Below are 22,972 nucleotides of genomic sequence, written 5' to 3'. Positions count from 1 at the left end.
TGTCTGTTCCTCTCCCTGCCTGGCAAAATCCGCCCGAGCTTAAGCTCACAAAGACCACAATTCAGCAGCACACTTCAGAGCACGCTGCACATTTTCATAAACTTCTCCTGGGGTTTAATGGCCCTCCCCACACCCTCAAGTGGAGCTATTTTAATACGAGACTGTTGCTGTTTTAAAGTACTAGGTGATGGTGTGACACTGTTCAAATGATTTCATTGGGCGGTGACTCACTTTTTGCACACACAAACACCTGTATTCATTCATCCTGTAAACGGATCGCTGAAGGTGTCAGACATGAAAATGAGTGGCAGCACTGTAGGGAACAGTGTGATCTCCCTGAACCCACTTCTCTGTTTCTTATTTCCTTCTTTGTCTAGACGATGAGATTCAGCAAGTGCATCACACGTATTGCATTACAGAATCAATCACCCAGTGCTAGGCAACATCATAATGAATGAGACTGATGGTGTCATTGTCTTTGTCCGCATTCAAATCCCTCAGCGGGGATTATGAAAGAGCTACAAGATCTCCTGTGAGCTCAGAGGTGTCCTTGTGCTTAACTTTGTGCTGCATGCCATGAAGAAATGGCTGTAGTCTGTCCTTAGAGGGAGCACTGTGACTCCAGCCCTTATCAAACTTGTTTCAACACGCCTCTGTCTGGGTTTCAGAGCTCAACTACTATACAGCATTGCAACAGGAATCCAGACTCACATTACAGACATACAAACACATACCGAGGCTCTGCGAGAGGCTGGCTGGGCTGACAGGGTGGATTTTATTGTTCATCATAATGAAGGCAGTAAATGGTAAATGAATAAAAAATATGCTGTGAGGAAAAAATATATACGTGAGAGAAAACAAAAATGAGGGTGAATTAACTCAACGTCATATCCTATTTATATACAGTGGCACAACCATTATCACTATTATATATGTCATTATGCCAAAGCTGTAATGCACGTATTTAACGCCTGTCTAACCTTCATTACTAACACTCAGCTGCAGTCAGGTGCGATTACTCAGGGAAACTTATATTCTGAATCAGCTTGCGGCCCACCGATGATGAGCGTGGAAGCAGTAGACGCCGCTCTGATGTGGTTTGAATCAGCAGCAGACATATGTAATCTGCACTGGGCCGTCCTGGTTCTGGTGTGGCTGTGCTTCCTGTGGTTAAGGCTTAAGAATAGCCAAGTGTGACAGAAGATTTCCACCTCATGAACCACTAAATGTCTGAATTGTGAGCTCAGGTCTGGATGTAAATCAGTTTAATCACAGTTGAGCTGCGTATCTCAGTGGATGAGCTGGTCGATTGCAAACTTTTTAACCCACTACAACTCTCAACTGTTGACACAGAGAGGATCTTTAAGCAAGACTCCATGCGTAATTATTTAGATCTTAATCTTAAGTGTAGTATATCCTCCAGCAGCTGCTGGGTTGTTCCCAAAACACAGGTGTGTCCCGAGATATCCAGGCTGCTCCCCTGCATATTAAGTTCTTTTGAATAAAAGTTCTCTTAAGAAATAGCATGAGATAGTGCCAAGTAAATCTCATACTTTATGAAAAACATATTCATAAACCTCTTCATGCTGTGAATAATCCATCTAAACACTAATGAGATTAGTTAACTAGACACGCAATATTGACTAAGACTAATAATGTAAATTTAAAATTACATCTTACAAGAGAAAAATATTATGGAAGAGGGAGGTGTAGCTTAGTAGTAAATAGACTTAACAGCAAATCAGATTTTATATTGCAGGGTCATTATTAACATGCTAAGCTGCAATGCGGGGGTGTACAACATATCCGGCTTTCTATTTGCACTTTAAAACTCAGATCCAGTCAGATGTTTTTATAGAAATAATGCACAGTTGAAGCTTGGAGCCCACAGATGATGCACATGAGGGCAGTGTATTTTGGTTAAGACAAACTCTAATGTCTTTAATTCAGGAGCAAACACGTGCATTTTGCAATAGGTATTCCTGGATTGAGCATGGCTAAGTTTCCCAGCACAATTTGTCAGAAATAAACACATATTAGCTTTAAATTCAAGGGGTTTATGAAAGCATGAGGACAGTTTCCAAGCCACCAAGATCATTCTTCCATCAAGACCGTTTTTCTGAAACATATTATTGAGACAGACTTAACCAAACCATCAAGACAACACCTTTTATCAGCTGTAACTGATGTTCAGTGCAACGGCACAATGCAATGCAATCTTGTATATGTTTTCACTCCCTAACATAAATTAGTTTAAACAGTGCCTGTATAGTGAGCAAATTAGTGGATGCTTTTTAAAGATGAATGTCAGAAAAAACTACTTACCCCAGAGTTCAAAGTTAAAACAATCAAAACAGAGAAGATATTCGCATCATCTTGCATTTTCATTTCTTTAGGAGTTGAGTATTTCCCTCAACTCAAAGTCGAACCCTTACCACAGTACAATTATTTCATTTCTTTGCGATATATACTCATCTAAACAGATTATGACAGCTCACATGTATCTGTATTTGGTTCCTGCTATATATTTAATCTGTATATTTTTCATACAGGTCTAGACAAAAGCAGACAAAAATCTATGTATTTGTTGGAGGGTTTTTTTAACCCCTGCCAAGGAGGTTAGGTTTTTATTACATTTCCTCTCTATCAGCAGGATTACACAAAAACTATCAAGCCACTGGTGGCAAAGTGGGCAAAGAAGGAACCCTTAAACTTTGCTTCAGATCTGGTTTAAGTTGCAAAATTACATCACAAAAGAGTGGACTTACTGGCCCTGGTGGAGGTCTGTGCTCTCTGCTGCCCTTTTATATTTGGTTTTTGCAGAGTGACCTTCAACATATCAGCAGGTATAAGATACAATATATATTAAAAAGTTTGAATGTCGAAAGTTGCACATTTTTGTCAGTATGCCAGGCTGGAGTCAGTGATTTAAGGTTCAAAAAAGACTTTATGCAGCTCTTTCTCAAATTAACTTCCTGAGACAGCTGCGATCCACCAGTGTTTGGCTGTAAATGGGTCACCTCCTGCAATGTGACATGCATAAATTTGACTGTTGGCTGGCCAAATCCATCTCCGATGAGCAAGGAATTAGCTGCCCGGTGCCAAAATCTGAATTAAATATTGTATAAACTCAGAAATCATCACCTTGTTTTTTCTAGTGAAAAAAAGAATCAGGAGTTTGAGATCTGCATAAATACCCACTATGATCTGCATATACACTGAAGCAGCAAAAATGAAAATACATAAATTTGCACTACAACTTCCAGGGCTCAAAAAAGTAAAATGACATTCAGATCACTCAGTCATCTGTATGAGCCTGGTCTATATATGTGTCCCCTCATTGTTCAGTGAGTATTTCAGCAGCTCAAGGCCTCAGGACTGCATGGACAGCCAGATGAATGGCACTCATCACTGAGATACACGCTGTATATGGAAAAGAATGCAAGATTAATGTGTCAAATCTCCAGACATCACAGGGCTCAGCAGCTGCATCAGTGACGTGCCACAGCAGGCTGCACAACTGAGCCGAGCACGTATAATACACCACTCTGTGTGAAAATCCAACAGCAGCTTTGAATCCCATTAAACAACAGCCAGTGGGTTCTGACATATCGCATAAAACATCTGCTCCCTATTTGTATGACTTCAGCACTTAAACTCCGCCTGAAGAAGACTGAGCCGTTTTGTAATTCATGTGGCTTTCCCACATGAGCCTCTAAGTGTGGTCAATTCACTGCACCTGGTGGTGCACTTAGGCAACTGCACAAATGATTGATTTCCACTGCTGACACACAACACTCTCCAAACCTTTGGTAGAACCACTGCAGCAGCCACTGACCTCTAAATCTTCAATTTTCCCTACGTTCCATCCAAAGGAGCATAAACATTCTCCACACTCTATAACACATCACATATTTTTCCGTGCTTCAAATAAGCAAGATATTGCTTCATGTTGAATTAAGTGTTTGAATCCACATCACTGTTCTTTAAATGATTGCATCAAATGGAGGATTCTAGATCCCCTGAGCATAATTTCACACACATTATGCAAGAAATATACGCTTGAAGAGACTGTGCTGGGGAAAAATGAAGTTCAACGTGACTGAACAATGCTTGGCAGCACAACATGTTCTGTGCTCTGGTGAGACAGTTGAGTTTTAAGAGGCTGAATCAAGCACATATAGAGCATTTCACTGGAGTCACATTGAGAGGAAACTGCTTGAGTTCAAGTTTATTTGCAGCCAGGTACTCTGGTACATTAGCAAGGAGAGCAGATGGAGATAAATGTGTTTTTTTCAATGTCAAAGAGGTTGACTGAGAAGCAGAAACATGGAAAAGTGAAATAAGGCTTTAAAACCAAAATTAATTAACACTGAATTATTCACTAGATAGATAAACGTGTAAGTTCTTGTTTTCCTGGTATACATTTTACCCAACTATTGTCATTCATCACTCATCTTTCATGCACTTTCCATTTCATTAAAGCGCAAAAATGACGCATCAGCGCCCCTCTGCGGCACCACAAGGACTATAGACATTTGAAACGGAAAAAGTTGGTGTTAAAAGACTGTAAATAAAGGCGAGGTAGTTCTGCACGTGTTACTATGTAATGACAATAATCACACAGTGTTTTTAGTTGTTAAGCCTAACTATTTACGCACACAGTTCTTCACTTCAGAAGTTAGATTTTCATTTTTTAACTTGCACCGGACCACATTATGCGCATAAATAAAGTAATTTAACAACATATTTTGCACTGCATTTACCAACTCCCTAAACTCATCATTATAAACAAATTAAAAGAGAATAAAGATACGAATACCAAAAAGAAATTAGTCCAACACCACATCCATGAAATGTTTTTCTCCAAATTGCACTACTTTGGTCAATGCACTCTAGGGATTATATCATCCACGAATTAATACAAATCTAACAATAAGACAGGTTGGTGGGGTAACCCTTCTCTGCACTCTCTTCTGCGGGCTCAGATCTCCCTGATTCGGACTACTGACCTGCCAGTCTCCGCTCCCTGACGTTCTTCCAGAGTAAATCCCAGGCTTTGGATGTGGAGCTTCGCAGCTGCTCGCTGAAAGACCGCCGGAGCTTCAGTTTCGTACAGTTTCTTTTAGAAGTCATCTCAAATCCTCCACTCGAACATAATAATAAAATCCTCTTGGATCCACAAACACGTTAAAGTCTCCGACGCAAAAAAAAATCAATTACTATCTCTCTCTACCACAGCTGCAAACCTGACTTTTGTGTCCGCTCTTCAAACTAAGTTGCCAACATTTTGAGGGGAAAAATAAAGAAAAATATTCCTGTCAGTTAGAAATCAATAGCAAAAGTAGGAAAGTGACAGTAAAGCGCTAAGACAGGCTTTCACACTTCACACCAGATGTGTGTGCGTGTGTTTGTGTGTGTTTGAATTGATCCACGTTCAGAGAAGCTGAGAAGCAGCCGTGACGCCTTCAGGGGCTGCAGGAAACGTGGGGATTGAGCGCAGCTGAGCAAATATGATCTATCCAACAAACTGGTAAAATAATCTGTCTGGAAAAGAGGATGGAACTGAGGGTGATTGCACGTTACATTATTGTATCATCTCGCTGTTGTGGCATTTTAGGCCTACAGAATGTCCAACAACTCCAAGATAAGCCCTGAAGCAGAGTTTTACGTGAAGCATTTGAAGGCATCACAAGGTGCAACCCGCGCAGCACCCTGTCACTGCAGATACAGTGTGTAGGAGGAATCACTCAAATGACAAGTCAAAGCTGAGCAGACACATTCACTGAGCTCATCAGAAACTCCACAACATAAAAACTAAAATCCAGCAACATCAAAGCAACTTTAGAATGATGCTCAGTTACAGGGAAGCCTGTCTTTACAATGAAACCACTTAATAAAACACAACACCACTTTCTTTGAGCTACAATGGCAACAGTAATGGTAATAAGTTTTTCTGGGGTGCTATTTTTTACCTACAACCAGCAAGGTAAACCCTTTAAGAACACATCTATTTTATTTAAAAATATACATACAGTATGTGTTGAATGTCAATGTACACAAGAAGTCTGCTTAAGTGAACACATTTAAAAGACAGTTAAATTAAAACAGACGATAACTGTATTAATCTAAAACTAAATGTAAAGTCAAAGATAGGAATCTCACCTCATGAGTCAAATTAAATTTATGAGTAAGACAACATTTATATCCACTTTTTGATATTTCTCTGGCTTTAACAGCAATATAAATATTACATAACACATACAGACATTATTTTTGATTGCTTTATACAGTTTAATTACTACACCATACATTTTTAACACACATATTTAAATTACTGACATCAAGCTTAGAGTACGCAACTGAAAAATTTAGGAGGCAGGTGGAGAGCTAATTTTACGAGTTATCCTACCCCTTTTAGATTGCTAATAATACATTTTAATTACTGGTTAGCTATTATGGTATTGTATTAGATGATATTGTACATAATTTACCAGAAATTAACAAGGCCACAGTATTCACACTTATTGATATCCTTCTGTACACTTGTACATATTACAAAAACATCTGTTATTTTATGTGTTCAACCTCCACATGAGTCTTATGTTAACAGTAAAACTGCTTCTAATAGTAGAAATTACAGAAGCTTATTTTCTACTGTCAAAATATTACATTAACATACTTTAAAACCACTTGTCTTGACTTCCTCAAACCCATCTCTTATCCTGGTTTGCCCTGTTTCATTTTTTGTAGATGCTAAAACAAATGAATGACGCAGACTTATTATTATCAGGTATTTAACCTTCATCAAGACGACACTGTCTGTTATTTTAAAGCTAAATAAAAGTTCAGCGAGTTCTCTCCAGGTAGACTGAAGTAGGTCAACCCTTCAACAAAAACATGGATTCAGTTTCAGGACCATTTACTTTTGTTGATACAAAAACTTGCACCACAAAACCCTGATAAAAAAAAGAGAGAGAAGAAACCTCAACTCATGTCTGAAAAATAAACATGATAAGCTTCTGTATAAAGCTGCTGCTGCCTGCAACACAACAACAGCTCAATGATCCTTCTACCATAATTATTTTAGGAATTTCCTCCTATTATTATATGCCCATGCAGGCAGTGCATGACCTAAGAGCAGTGATATCATATCAGCTGAATTCATTTCACGGTCACCAGCTGGGATTACTGTTATAACAGGTACAAATCCACTCTAAACACACAGCGACTGGCTCAAGATTGACAGTTTCTTAAATGAACAAACCTCTGCCGACCTCAGTTTGACCTCTCAGTATGAAGCTGAGGTAACATTACTTTATTTCAACAAGGAAACAGACCCTGTGTGCCACTGAGTAGGACACATGATTTACACGTTATATCCAGGTTGCATCATGAGATATCTCAGCACCAAAGGAGTGAGCAGCTGAGAATATTAATGAATGCCTTAGTTTTCTATTTGTTCTATCTAAAAGTGAAATTATGTGCAGTCAGGAAACTCAGAAACTGCATATAAGAGACCCAGAGAGCTGCTCTGATCTCACTGTATCTGAAACATTAACATCTACATATTTCCGATTTAATGACACAAACATCAAAGACTTCCTACGAAGCAAAACCTCAAAATTTGCAGAGCGAGGAAGCTAAATAATTCTCACAGTGTGACTGCTTTTCATCTGCATTTGGATCTAAGTGAATTAGTCACCGTTACTTTAGGGTTTAGCAAGTCACAGGAATGAAAACTGTGTGAGAAAATACATAGATGCTTGTGTTTTTTGGGTTCAGCCTGGACCACCAGCTGCTATTTTCAGCCCCACTTGTCGAACACTTGAGCTGAAATGCAGTTTGGAGGACAGAAAATACACACACTCACACTTGTCTAGAGAATCTGCTGCTTTGATCCTGTGACTTTTCAGGAAGGGTCAGGGTTAGGCCGAGTCAAGCACCTCGTTTTCCGCTGGTCACGTGAACCAGGAAGGCCACAGAGGAAAAGCCACACGAATACTGCTAATTCAACCCAAACAAATCGTAATGACCTCATTCCTAATTCAAGATAATGCAAGTAGTCTCTATAACACACATGTGAAGGCGTTTTTCCATAAAGAGCCCATAAACAGCATTCAAAACATCATCCGTCCATCATCCTTCGGTGGATATAGATTGGCATGGGTTGAAAGCAAGACAGTGTAGGAGGACAAGATGTTGATGTTGCAAACAAGGCGTTAATCTCCATTCCCAGTGACTGACAAGGCAGGAATGGACAGACGGACAATAGAGTCCCTGTCAGCCCCCCCAAGAGTAAAAGTGATGGAGGAAGTGCAGCAGCAAGGTTCTGACCTCCCTTGACATGAATCATTGCAGAGGTAAACACAGCCTGTGCCTGTCTCACTCTGAAAAGAAACCACTTGCGCTATAAAGATGAGCATTATCGCAACAAGGATCATTGTGGCTAGACAATGACAGAGCCTCTGGAGGGGTCTCTGGCGGAGGAAGTAATAGCAGATGCAAGGAGAGGAAACATCAGTCAGCTTGAGAATGTTTTCCCTCCGCTGACTCACCCACTTGTTTGTTTTGGCCGGGCAGCTTTTAGAGAGCACTCGTTTTCCCGTTTTCCCTGAAAAAGTGGCACGTTTTCTGTTCACTCTTTCTCCCACCCTATCATAAACACTTAGATATAAACACACATATTTACTGAATCATCTACATCCTAGCTTGTGTATGTGTGTGTCTATGTTGTCTCTGTCCATGTCTGGTGACTGATGTGGAATGCCGTCCCATAGCTGCAGTGGGAAAATCCCAGATGTGAGGAAACTGATTTCTGCTCTCTGAATGGGTCATGTTGTTGGCCAGGAGGTCTTACACCAGGCCCCCTTGAAATGTCTGGGAGATTGCGCTTCCCAGCCCTAATGGAAACAAGGCTCGGGGAGCGGGGAGCGGGGAGATCTCCCCTCCACCTCCATCCCGGCCCCTGAGGGCTCGTCCTAGGCATGTGCTATAAATTTCCTGACCATATATTCCCAAGTCGAGTTCATTTTTCCAGAGGAGCCACACATGTGGTGTATATCTGGGTTTAGATTATGCGGTTGGGGAAGGAGGAGCCGACTTTGGTCCCAATCCATTAAAGTGGCCACTAATTCTGTTTTCTTAGAGGGCCGTCCGTTGTAACGTCATGGTTTCTTCCGTTAGCGAAGGTTTGCCTTTGTAGAATCATTTATTCCCAAACAGATGATCAATTACATCAAATCTATGTTTAAACACAGATGAAGCATTCATTGCCGATTTGTCAAGTTTATCCATATAGCTTCTCCCTGCAGCGGTTTGTTACATAACTGGACTTCTTGTATTTAAGTGAAGTAAAAATAGAAAAGCTCAAAAAGCCTTTTCTTTAAATATAATGAAACATCTGTAAAAGCAGGAGTTTGTAGGGGTCAAAGTTTGTATAAAGAGGCTCTAAGAATGTAAAACTGGCATGACAAGCGTATGTGGCTATTGTTTAATTGAATGACAAAGCATGTAATACTGTCAAGGTCTGAATCTGTTAAGGCCACATTGCCCACAAAAATGCATGGGAAAACATTTACACCACTGTCCAGCACCTGGTTTCTATTAGAGCAATGAGGATTTAATCACAGAGGTACATTTCTCTCTCAATCATTCTCACTCCCCTTATTTCTTTCTTTTTCTTGTCAGAGGTAGCAGATGTAAAATAAGCTAATGTTTTATTGATTTTAAGTAATTTTCAATCTGGATCTAAGTTTCTTTTTTTCCCACCAAGGACTAATTTTCATTACCTTCCTGTTGATGTGAAACGTACAGTAGATTAGGTTTGGCTCCGAGGCACATTCAAAGCAATCAGCAATAAATGTAGTTGACAGGACAACTCTTCATAAATTACATACGCTGTAGCTTGACATTAGCAGCTATGAAACAAATTCAAACAGGAAGTTGCTGTTTATATTTCCAGATGAGCACTGTCCCAAGAGAGAAACCGGAGTTAAGAGTCTGACAGAGACCAAAGGAAAAAAATGACAGCTGTTTAAAATTAAACCTACAGTATGGACTTATAGTCTCCTCTGACCACTGTCTTACATAGAGTCCTATTTGAAGCCTTTGCCTCCAAAGACCTCAAGCTGCTACTTCTGGTTCTGTAAATACAAACAGTTATACAAGACATTTGCATTTAATTGAAACCACACTGAATTTCTCAACTTGTGTGTGAACATTTTAAGATCTCAGAGGAGTTGGGTTAACAACACAGAAAAAATAAATATTTGAACTACAAGAAAAAATGTCTACATGAAATTTTTATGCCTCCATGCTATAAAAAAGATAAATTCTTGCTTTTGTTATCATCACGCTCTCCAAAACATCAGCAAATTAATGATCGGTTTTATTAACAACGCATTTGTGGACTCACTGTAATCACCTCATCCACTGCCAACAATTCTGCTCAACTCATCAAGCATGATAAGCTGGAAGTACAGTGCAGGTATTGTTTTCAAACTGAGACACAAACAAGTCCTGCTGGGCCCTTAAGTTTTAAAGCAAGAGAGCACAGAGGATGCAGGAAGTCTGCTCTGCCTCTGCCTGCTATTGCTCTTTGATTACTGAGCCAAATTGTTTAATCAGGTCTGAAACCACAAGAAAGCCGTGGTGCTACATTGCCCCAGGACACAGAGCCTCTTTTAACAGCCCACTGTGTTTTTTGTTATCTGGCTACAGGTGGAAGCGCACAGCTATGTAAATCTCCAGTAGCATGGTTGCCTGTGGCCGTGCTTCAGTGCAGAAACACACAGAGTTTGGTGTGAGCGGTGCCACGCGCTCGGCCAGCCTGAGGATGTGGAGGCGAGTGCTGCAGGCTCAGCGGAGGAGCAGACTTTTTGCCTCCCTGCAACATCTGGAATCTCTGTGGTTTATGTGGGAATTTTGGGAGGCCACTGAAAGAGCCAATGTAGTTACTGCATCTAAACCGACCCTGCGGAAATGTTCTTGGCTTGGAGACTGTAAGTGTGCGTGTGCGTGTGTGTGTGTGTGTGTGTGTGTGTGTGTGTGTGTGTGTGTGTGTGTGTGTGTGTGTGTGTGTGTGTGTGCAGGACCACTGAGGTACTACAAAGTGGAGCAGCAGACTTGATGAAGCTTTGGATGAGGAAGAAGTTATTGTTTGGACACATTTCCAGCAGAGTGGTTAGGCATTCACAGGAAAGGTACATACAGACAAAGGGAGATAAGACGAGGTGAGAAGGTTGACTGTTTAGTCACTAACATCCTGGTGTGGGACCCTGAAGTAGTGTGGTCCTTCCTGGCTCATTACTTCCTAAATCTTCTTTCTGCCTTTCTTCTCAGTTGGCAGCTGAGTGCTGGACCAACCTGTTAGCTTTTGTGTCGCTTCACACACACACACACACACACACACACACACACACACACACACACACACACACACACACACACACACACACACACACACATAGAGTTCCTGTCCTCCTGCAACTGGCCTGCATCCTGACACGGCTGCCCGTGTCTCCTTCCACTTAGTTTACAAAACCCAGGCCTGAATTCCTCAACACACACACCAGCACACACAGAAAACACTCTCACCTTGGTCTTTATAAGGAAGGTGTTCCGTAAAGGATTTATTGACTGCCTCTTCTCTAACTAGCAGTGTGGATGTAATCAGGAATCAGAACAATAAGCCTGTTTTCTGTTGCTGGAGAACATAACATTTTTTTAGATAGATTCTGTTCAAACAGCTCAGAATGCACAATGATTTATACTTGGCAAGAAATTACACCCAGAGATTATGGAAATAGTAGAACATGGTGATCACACGCAGTATAAGGGACTTCAAGACATTATTAAACAATTTTATGCGCTATTATATGTGTGATGGTTACAATAATTGCAATAAAAATGTTGAAATTGCAGTAAAACGTTAAAAACACTTCAGAGAAGGTTAACCAGATAGTTCTCTAATGTTTTCACAACCTTGACAAATTACTGTATATACAAAGAAAAGTCCAGAAATACTACCAGGCTTTTCTTTTCCCCCCCCTCTCGCTTTCCCTGTCAAACAGCCAAGCTGGCCTCTGCACTCAGGAAACCACAAGTCATTTTCCATCTTTCCATGTGTGGAATTTTCTATGCACTCGTCATGCCAGCAGCACCCTTTATAGTCTGAGCTGCAGTTACAAATGACGACTTGCATATAAATTTAGAAACATGATGTCACCGATCTGGCACCTGTTAGCCAACGGATAGAGGGGGGAACGAAAAAATAATGGCACAATTTCACAAAAATGAATGTACCTACAGCTTTAAATCAAAACATTTTACAAAGTCCAGGTCTGTCTTTAAACAGTCAGAACAGATGAGAATGCTTTGGCCATATTCAAACAGTGTGGTGGAAAAATGTACTATGTTGCCTTTTCCTTTCAATACCAAAACCACTTCTAAAGCACCACATTTGTTATTTGGGGAAATACACAGGTAAGACATAGTCATTGTTTTCAAGCTAATTTAAAAAGTCCTATGAATTTTATTCACAAGGAAGATAAGGTCAAACGTATAGAAACACAAAATCCCAAAGAGGAATCATTGTTCTGCTATTGATTCCATTTTTAACAACAAAAATAAACCAAGCAACATGTAACTTACCAGACTATATAGAATAAAACACAGGCTCATACTGCAGTAGTCAAGTCAACAGTGTCCTTCCAAGTGTGGGCAGTAGTTTCTCTTTTTCCAATACAGCACAACTGCAGTGCACAAAGCCAGATCTATTTTAAAAATCGTCTTTTTGGGAGAGTGTTGGAAGAACCTGACTGTCCTACACAGAACTCTGACCTCAGATTCATCCAACACCTTTGGGGATGAACTTGAACTCTGACAGCAAGTCAGATCTTATCGTCTGTCACATCAGTGGCTGACCTCACTAAAGCTTTTGTAGCTCAAATGGGAGTAAATCCCTGCAGTCGGGTTGCAAAATCTTGTGCGAAATCTTTACCAAAGAGTGGAGGCTGTCATAGCAGCATATTAATGCCAGTGGGTTCTGAGAGGCTCAACAATCTCTTATGGATGCTCATATCTTTGTAATGGATTTTTATGTCATTCCTACTGAATTATTATATCGAAAACAAGCTTCACAAATCATTCAGAGCACCTTCACAGAGACAGAAAACATGTGTGTGCAATTTTAGACAAATAGGAAAATGGCACCAGTTCTTTGAAAATGTTCTATTCCTCAGCCTCTCATTGGGAATAATGTGACACTTCGCTAAGTTTGGACTTTCACTATCACAACAAAACAGATTTCATAATGAAAGCAGCAGTGAGGTCAGAATCTAACAGAGACCAACAAATTACGACACAGTTAATAATCCTTGTTACAGCTCAAAACATCTGATTTTAATATTCACCCCAGCGGCCCGCTTGCCTTGTATATGTTCTGACTACGGCTACGTAGGTGTCAGACTATGTCATCTACTCCTCACTTGTTGCCATGAAGCTCTTGTGATGTGTATATTATCGTCCCTAACAGGCCTCCAGAGAGCGACTGCAGCTGTCTGAGGTCGCTGTCGGCCTCCAGCAGCAGGCAGTGACCCTGAGTTCTGGACTCTGAGAACAGCTGAGGAACACGCAGGAGTCAAAAACAGATAAGACACCCCGGCTATAACGTATTAGTAGCAGTGGGCATTATATAATACCCACTGGTGTTTCATCTATAGCTGGACTGCAGATTTCTAATAGCAGTGTGTACATAGGACCCCAGAGAGGAGTCACTTCACAGTGGGGGGATTCTCAGATTGGCCAGTTTTTTACTGTGGGATACATGAGTAAAGCTTGTAAATGGTTGCAGCCCTTTTGTGCAGTTAATCCAAATCATCAGGGCTTGTTTTAGGTTTTATCTGTGCCATGTGGAATTATCCAGGGAGCTTAGCATTGTCGTATTAGTTTTTCACTGTTAATCATGTCTGTGATGATGTTTCGTATCAATACAGCACCTACACAAAGCAAATTCCACTTAATCTCTTTGGGTTGTGTGCTGCCTTCGCTGAGCCTAACATCAGTGCTCCTGAATAACTGGCATCACAAAGCAGGTTTTCAACTGGATCTGTTAACTATGGATTTTCCAGTCTCGCAGTGATCCATCCATTCAGAGCAATGAGTGGAGCGCTTCATATGAAATGTGATATACTCACAGGAAAATCTGGTTACAAGTGTGTTGGCAGTTTGCCTGATTAAGTTGAAATATTGCCTCTTTTAGTCCAATGAATCTCAGAGTGCTGTAATTCAGTGTGCAGTTCCATTACTTATACAGGAAGGATGGACACACATCTCTCTTGACATTAATCTGCTTCCCAATACCATTTTTTATTTCATTAGGAACATTTCCTGGCAAGTGACACAAAATTTCACTAGATCACACCCATTTACTACTTACTTCATCTCACTTTCACATTCCAGAGCACCTGTCAACGAAAATTCTCAGTACCAAAACATGTACCTCCATTAGATTGACCTTAAATGATAATTCATTTAGGATGCCATCATCAGGTGGCATTTAACACTGACTTTGAATTTTTTAAAAATAGCCAGTACAAAACTCTTAAAACATCCCCTTTGTATTTCCTCTCCAGCTTTTCCCCGGGAGTCATTCACACTAATGTGTGAGGGACACAGGGCTTTACATTACTTTCCTTGCAAATAGAGAGAAGTCCCCAAAGGATTTACAGAGTTTCCTCTTTGTTTTTCTTATAATCAGCAGCAAGAGATTTGTACATTGAAAGTAGATTAGCATATTTATTCAGCGAGAGGATCTGTGTAAATGCACACAGTTGGTTTCAAACCTCAGAGGCTGAGAGGGAAGCCTCAGCCTGACAGTTCTGGGCCAGACTCTTCTGTTTAAGCTGCACTTTTGTAATTCTCCCTCAGAATGGCGCTTGGGAAGGTGATGTTTATCATAACAAAGCACATGACCATTTATTTGTGCATGTTAAAAGTCATTTGGTTCTGCATAACTGCTTCTCCTTGCACCCTGGCACCCTTTCTGTTTGTCTACCCTTTCCACTGAAGTTTTTGTTTTATATAAGACACAAATATATTTACAATATACACAGTAGCTGTGCACAAAATCCCAAACATGTCCATTACAAAACCGTCTGTCCATTCTTGAATACAGGTTTTAGTCGAGTCAGACAAAATCAGCTTCATCCTCCTTATCTGTACTGTATGTCTGGCAGGAGCCCGGCTGGATGTGCAGCTTTCGGCATTAGAGTGTCACTGCAGATTCATTAATTCAATGATTAATGTCAGTCAAGTCAGCAGGGTTTTGACGATGAACACAGTTGCCTCGTCTCACCAGAGGAAGCCATTAATTTCCACACTGCAATTAAAGAGACTGCAGGGAATAGATTTCCATACAAATTACACTGTGTGTGAGAGGGAATAAGACACTTTTGGCCCATAATCTACTCAAGATTTGAAAAATGTTCTATAACTGTTGAGTAATGCCTTCAGAAAATAAACATTTGAGATTGAGGATTAAGGTTTTTCCCCCCCACTGTAAACGAAATCTTCTCTGAGTATATCCATATGTGGTTTTAGAATGGAGCTCTGGGTTTTGTTGTTTGCCCCAGGAAAAACACAACAAGTCAAGAAGGTTAAAAGGTCTAGTGTTTTTTCCAAAAAATGCCTTGCAGGATTTTAAATAAAAAAACAAGTAAGAAAAGGCTATTTCTGAAATCTCGTTTCTACGTGATGCAGTGTTTAAGTTTTTGCTAATAGGAGTGCAGTGTTATTCAAAGCTATATAAAGCCATTTGAAAAGATATAACAATAACATGATCTACACAAGCACATTACGCATTAATAATCACACAGTATGCATTAAAATCTGCATATGTTTCCAGCAGATAGCACTGCAAATCTGAAGACACTGCCAGCAAGTTGTCAGATGCGATATGACAAAATAGACTGACAAAATATGATCTACAGTTGCATGAATGAGATTTTAAACAGATTCACTTTCATACAAAGTTTCTTAAAAGTTTGCATTCAGAATATTTTATGGAACAAGCGACTACAGATGAAGGTGGTGCAAACAAGTCATGTGTGTATGAGTGGAGTAAAAATAACAACACTGCTCATTTATCGCACAAAATAGCAACAGTTTTCTCACTGCTGCTTTGCTATTTTGGAACCGGACCCAAAGAATGTGCTTGCCTCTCCTGGACAACGTCAGTTTAATGAGGTGGACAGTGTTGTTATGGTCGGCACTGAGAACCATCTGGTCGTCTCGTATTCGTGTCTTAAAAGAGGTTTCCACAGCCCAGCTGTAAAATACAACCAGGGAATATCACACCTAATGTGTCTGACTCTCTGCCAGCTTTGTCCTTTTTTACAACGCCATCATTCCCCAAGTCGTTTTATCATTCAGGTTGAAACCATGTGTAGGTTTAATTTACTTTATGGCTCAATAAGGTTGAAACTGTCATTGTCTCAGATCTCATTTATCTCAGACTAAATTAAAAATGTGGTAGAAAAGGTATTCATGAATGAATTTGAAGTGAATCTCCAAACAGCGTTGACAAACTTGATGTTATTCACAGTGCTCTCACACTCCGATTTCTAAGGATTACAGTTAGCAATGATGAGCGATCGGTTACAGCACATATATCACACACAACAGCAGACCACACATTAATTAACTGCTTCATAAAAGTGACACAGAATTTTTCCAGCCCCGAAAGTCTACTTGTGCAGAACCATCAGCATCATGCACAACTGAGGTCATGTGAGAGTGCAACCTGAGTCTAAAATGGCATCTACCCAAATCCCGCAGCTGCCCCCCAAGGGCCACATCACACCAGGCCAAATATTTTCCCTCAGCAAAACAGAAACAATGATCTGGCATGCTGCCTAATTTTAACTGCATCCCGCCAAGTGACCAATATATGAAAGGCCTTTAAAGAAAGAGACTGTGCATTTGGACATTCTCGAGACAGCGACTGGCAGGGAGGGGGCTGACACCTGTGGCCATCATTCTTTTTAACATTGTCTGGGGGAATGAGCCGTGCCACTATGCAAGTCGGGGCACAGTGCAGCATCGGCTTGCAGGGAGATTTTCATTATGAGCCAGACAGCATAGCAGCACCTCAATTACAGCACAGTGACTGTAGACCAAGACCCAAGACTCCTTAAAGCTTTATGACTGATCCAGACATAAAGTTTCGAGGTACTGGAGTTTCAAGTTTCAGGGTTTAAAGTAGTCAAACTGTTAGATTTAAAGTGTCTAGAAGAGAATTCCACAAGGCAACAACTCTTTTCTTATAGCATTTGTAATTGTCATTTCATTGGCCAGTGAAGGGAAATTATGTAATTTCCTGGGAGATCTGGTGCTCTTCCAGCTAAATCTTTGGTCAGTGTCTGAACTAAAATGAACATAAACAAAGCAATTTCAGAACCCTGAAAGCTATGTCAGTGAACTGTCCAACTTGTATTTTAATTTCTATTGTATGTGAATAAATCTGTGGATGTTCTCAGTCATCCAGGTCATGATAACTGGACCTCGTTAACGAGGTTAGTCCAGTTGCCATAACTTATGCTTGCTTGAGACTTATTGTATGTGAATATAACTACCATTACAATCAATGTAGTACAGCATAAATAAATACATAGGTACAAGTATGCTAATGTCCACAAGTCTCTGAGGCTTCTAGTATCCATTAGTATCAAATGCTGTCACGTTTACTCATCTTTTTTTTTTCCTTTAGCAGCTTTATATTGCCTCTGGATACTGTCCTATCATGCACTGAGCAAAAAGGAGGACAATCAGCCTAGACAGGTTGCCATTTCATCAAAGACTCAAGACAGACAGAGCATGTTTGTTGAAGGTAAAATCTACACAGCAATAAAGAATACAAGCTCAAAACTGGCTTGTTCTCATGAGAGGTAACAGTATGAACTTTTTCAAGAGCAACACGGGCACATTACAGTTAAAAAGCTATGGGAAAAACACCAAAAAGTTTAATTCTTACCTGCACCTGCTGCATTGGTCATCTTATTGAACATCTGCAAGTCAGACAAAATAACAAATTATCAGTAAATATATGTTGATAGAAACCTGGACTTCATTTTCAGAGGAAGCTACTCATCATTAGGTGTTGGAGAGCTGAAAGCGTTGAAGACAGGCACGTGAGTGAGGTCAATAAATTGCTAACGTCATTATCTTTTGGCTTTATTTGAATGTAGCTCCATTTTTGGAAGCTAAGAAAAGCAGCTCATATTAAGTGACTTTCCTTCTGTTCTGTGAATTCAGGAATAGAGGATGTCTTCCGGTATTCTTCAATAGAGCAATCAGTGCCATAATGATAAAGTCAATAAAGAGTCAGTCTGAGAGCCAGATCATCAGTCTGCTGTCACTAATATTCTGCTGTCACTGCAGTGGTGATATCTCATGAATTAAACCAAAGTTTGCTCAAAGTTTGAAGAACATTTTACTGAGATGTGCTCTTTTTTAATCAGAAAAGTTGTGATGATAGATGTCATAGAAAGTAAAAACAGATCAGCATGCTCTATAAGCTCACTTAGAAATATCATTTTGTAGTTAATAAAATAACTGCAGATGCCAGAGGACTGAAATCTCTTCCTGATCTGGACCAGTCAGGATCTTTTCCCCTCTCTTACCCAACTCTCTCTTGCATTTCCCCTCTGCGGCCCACTGGTCTGATTTATGCGCTTGTTTGCTTGCCCCGTTTCCACATTTCTCCCCGGCATAGAGAAAATGCCGCATAAACTCCCAAGATGCCTTTCTGTAATACTGCTGACCCTCCATCATGACCGCCAACTGGCAGTCAGCCCACATGGCCCAGATTGGAATTTCCATCAACATATCTGCAAAGGTTTTATTGTTAATTTGGACTAAACACACTAAGTTAGCCATGTGCTGCATGTTTCATGAGGGCTCCGGCCTTCATAGTGTTGTCATGGCAGCAGAAGCCCTTGGCTGGTTGAGCGACCTATATGGCTGCCACAGCAAGAAACGACCTGATTGGTTGGACTAAACAGGACAGGTGGGTTTTGTGTGAGCGAGCTGTCATTGTCATGCTCTGTGACACTTTTAGGTCACTCGGCAAATGAGGTCAAAGGACAACAGGCACCTGGCAGTCCGTTTTTCATTTATTTAGATTATAAAGAGGATCTAAAGCAGAACAGGAGTCACAGCCAACAGATTTCTTGCTGGTTTCACCCCTGAACCACCAGGGGTGTTCATATAGCTCCAGGCTTAGACTCTCAGAGGGAAGCAGAGAAACAAGTAAATACAAAACAGGTCATAAAAGTATGACTCATACCTTCATGTGTGTATTTTTACCGCTGTTTAAACACAGAAGAGTCGAGTGGGGCCTCTGAAAAATGAGACATATAGCCACTGATGGATCGCTCGTTATTGACTGCGAGATTTGGCACAATCTGGAAGAATTTCATCACATATCTGAACAGTTCTGTAACAAAGTGAAGGGCAGGTTTTTAAGGTACAGACACAAACAGGGTCATTATCTTCATGCTTTAAAGATTTTTCTGTGAATGCAATGGTCCTGATAAGCTGGTCTCCAAAGACCAGCTTTAGACCCAGTTTCAGAAATAAACTTGTGAAAATTAGCACTCCAAAAATCCGATGCAGGGCCCCAGAGGAGATGTACCGATTTGACAAGGCTTCAAAGGCTTGAACACGTCACTCTCGCTCTCTCATTCCCGACAGCCAAGAGAAAGTATTTCATCCTGGCATATCTCAAGAGCTGGCCCACTTTAAATACACATCGCCCCAGTTCAGGCCAATCGCAGTCAGATGGTAGACACATGTCAAAGGTTACAGGTCAGAAAAAGTGACATCCTCCTCAGATAATAAGCTCAGAGTCCCTTTCAAGGCTGTTGTCAAAGGGAAAACTTCCTCTCTGCTTGCACCAACAAGGATGTTTATATGGAGTGACAGGTCTGTGGTGGGTGAATGATAGATGCTGTCCCAGCACAAATGACAAGTCAGCGGGGCAGTTATAGAGCCGGCCGGCCTGAATGACAGACCAGCGTGTCCTCTGTGTGCCCGTCTCTGTCAACAGCAATTAAAAGTAGGAATCCTCAACCCAAATACGTCTCTATGCACCAATAATAGACCTCAGAGAAAAGCTGGCCTCAACCAGACCATGTGCTGAGCAGTAAGGTCAAGATGACTACAAATCTACATACAGTTTGGTCTTCTTTCATTATTGATGAAACTCTTGATTATTTCTTGTCAACTCACTTAATGTTTAGTCTTTAACATGTTCGAAAATATGAAAATTGCCTATAAATTTTTTTTCAGGGACTATGATTACGTTTTCCTGCTGCTTGTTTTGTCTGACCAGCAGTCAGAAACTTAAATATTTAACTTACAGTGAGGGAATAAAAAGAAAAGCAGCGAATCATGTTGTTCACGAAGCTGTAGGCAGTGAATGTTTGACATTTTTCCTGACAAATGGCTTATCAGAGTACTTTTTTTCAGCTGACAGTTTGATTAATGTCCCTTAAATACAAGAATGGTGTTAAAACAACTAGTAGAACAAACAAAACAGCCTCTTTAGAGCAACTTCATAGCTACTTTAAAGGAATAAAACACCACATTTTTTTTAACTTTAACTTGTTTTATCTACAGGAGTTGAACATAGTTATTAAATATTGACTTAAATATCGACAAGGTTTAGAAAATCTGAAGGCTGGAGCTTGAAAATGATTATTATTTAAGTAACATTACAGTATAAAGACCTAATCAGGAGATATTTGGCAAAATAAGTTCCATAACTTCACAGCTTTCTATCTTTGCAAAAAAAAAAAAAAGAAATCCTAATTACAGATTTTAAGATGCATCCTGTTCAGAGATAGAATTATATAAATAATATAGTATGACAATATTGTATATTAACTGTCAAAAAACTTAATAATTCTTTTTTTTTTCTCATTGCTGTTGAGACTGCATTTGAGGACACATCCTGAAAAGCAGGTGCAAACCATCTTCCAACAGCTATTGTGTGAGTGATGATACAAAGAAAAAAATAAGAAAAATCTCCCTCCAGCAAGACATGATCTTAATCAACACCCAAGACATTCCAGCTGAGATGGACTCTGCATGCATGATGGGCAGCAGATTGAGAGCGATTTGAGATGCATTCCAGTTTTTAGAGATCATACAGAGGCAGGGGGGGTTGAAGCTTGTCACGAAGGTGCCAAAAACCTTTACCAGATACTTTCATAAAACATCTCTCAGGTCATGTCATAACTACTAATCTGAGCAGCATGTACTGTCTCACATACTAAACTGGTTTATTCTTCGACCCCAACACTGTTCTTCAGACTCTATCACATTCTCTTTCATTGCTGTCAGAAGTTTCATATGGACTCCAGAGCTCTCATGCAAGACTCCGAGGAGGAAAAATCTCTCTATGCAGTTGTTTTTGTAAACTTTAGAGGATCATACTTATATACGTACTTTGACATTTAGGGAAATACACCAAGGGAAACCAGAGTTGCTGGTATGTGACTTTGTTTGTTTATGGACAGAGCCAGGCTCGCTGTTTCCCCTTGTGTTCAGTCTTTACATTAAGATAAGCAAACTGGCAGCTCCTTTCATATTTACCAGACATCAAGTGGCATCAATCTTCTCATATAATGATCCACATTTCCCAGAATGGTAGGTCACTCCTTTAACTTAAGTTTTTCTTAAGCTGATAAGATTCAATCCTGATTTTCTGCAGATTCCAGCCTTTCATGCAGAAAATGGCTAGTTTTAAGGCATCACTTCATCCTTTTAGCCTACTACTTACCAAACGCTCACAAGAACATCAAGTTGTGTGGTGTATATATGTAATTTATGGTTTTATTATTGTTAAAAGTATTCAGCAAAAAATGCCATTAAACTTTAGAACACTCTTAAACATGTCACCACCAAATAACATGTGATCTCATTAAACTCAAGATTACACTGCAGCCAAAATACTCTTGTCTGTCACATATGTGAACATTCCCAGCTGTCCCCAAGCCAAGTTTTGACCAGTGCTGCTGTCATTTTCAAGAGGTAGTTATGGGCTCCACTGAAGAGACAGATGGCATCGACTCTGAGAACCAAACTAGTTTTAATTTGAAGTGCTAAATGCCCATGAACAAAATCATCTTTGAATCTCTGCAGTCAACAAAACATCGTCCATGCTGTGGTCACCTATTAAACTAAATAAAAACTTTGCAGATCATAGAATTAATATTACAGTGTGACAGGATGACAAAGGACAAATACTGTCAAATATATCGGGAGTATTTGACTGGATGTTTGCTGTTTTCCTCATAAGCAAGCTATTTACCATCACATTGCATCAGAGCCATCAAGTATGCACAAAGGACAAGCTGAAAGGCTTTGAATACAAATCCGCCCTGCATTCTGCAAATCTCTCAGTTGTCTGTTTCCTTTAGAGCAGCTGAATAGTGACATTTATATACTTTGTCCAGCAGAAGTGAGTCCTGCTTGTGTAAGAATGCCTAAGCTGACCTTATTCCCAACGCATACCCCAAATATTTACAGATATACAGAGAGGAAAGCCGCTGTACAGAAGGGAATCTGAAAAGATCAGATGCCTGTTGATGGATTTATCTTTAACCAGGATGTACTTTTTTAGTGTATCCCATTATGATTTTGTGTTATTTAAACACTGTGATCAACACACTGGGCTAAAATCTCAGACTACAAAAAGTGTTTTTACAGAGTACGATGTTCCTCATGAAGGAAACGTGTGAGAAAGTTTGAGAAAATATATAGGGAGATGCTGAATCACTCTATTTTCATCGATCACTTATCAGTTCATCAAAACTAGACTGGATCAGGATGATAATGCATCTTACAGAATCTTTTCAGGAGCCCAAACAGCATAAATTAAAAGAAAGAAATAAAAACGCTCTGC

The 22,972-nt window shown here is 40.1% G+C and overlaps 1 protein-coding gene across 2 annotated transcripts in view; it reads right to left on the bottom strand.

The window, feature by feature from the left end:
* Nucleotides 1–22,972, bottom strand: part of stard13b (StAR-related lipid transfer (START) domain containing 13b) — a 61,199-nt gene that overhangs the window by 25,990 nt on the left and 12,237 nt on the right. Inside the window, exon 5 of one of the 2 annotated variants that reach the window (XM_035944777.2) lies at nt 18,035–18,068. In XM_035944777.2, coding sequence (XP_035800670.2) covers nt 18,035–18,068 — 34 coding nt within the window. Of the gene's footprint in view, nt 1–5,012; nt 5,414–18,034; nt 18,069–22,972 lie in introns of those variants that run through there. The other variant, XM_023262863.3, reaches the window with a different exon arrangement.

The sequence above is a fragment of the Amphiprion ocellaris genome, chromosome 7 (genome assembly GCF_022539595.1).
Source record: "Amphiprion ocellaris isolate individual 3 ecotype Okinawa chromosome 7, ASM2253959v1, whole genome shotgun sequence".
NCBI classification, from domain to species: Eukaryota; Metazoa; Chordata; class Actinopteri; family Pomacentridae; genus Amphiprion; species Amphiprion ocellaris.
This window is presented reverse-complemented; position numbering and strand designations above follow the sequence as displayed.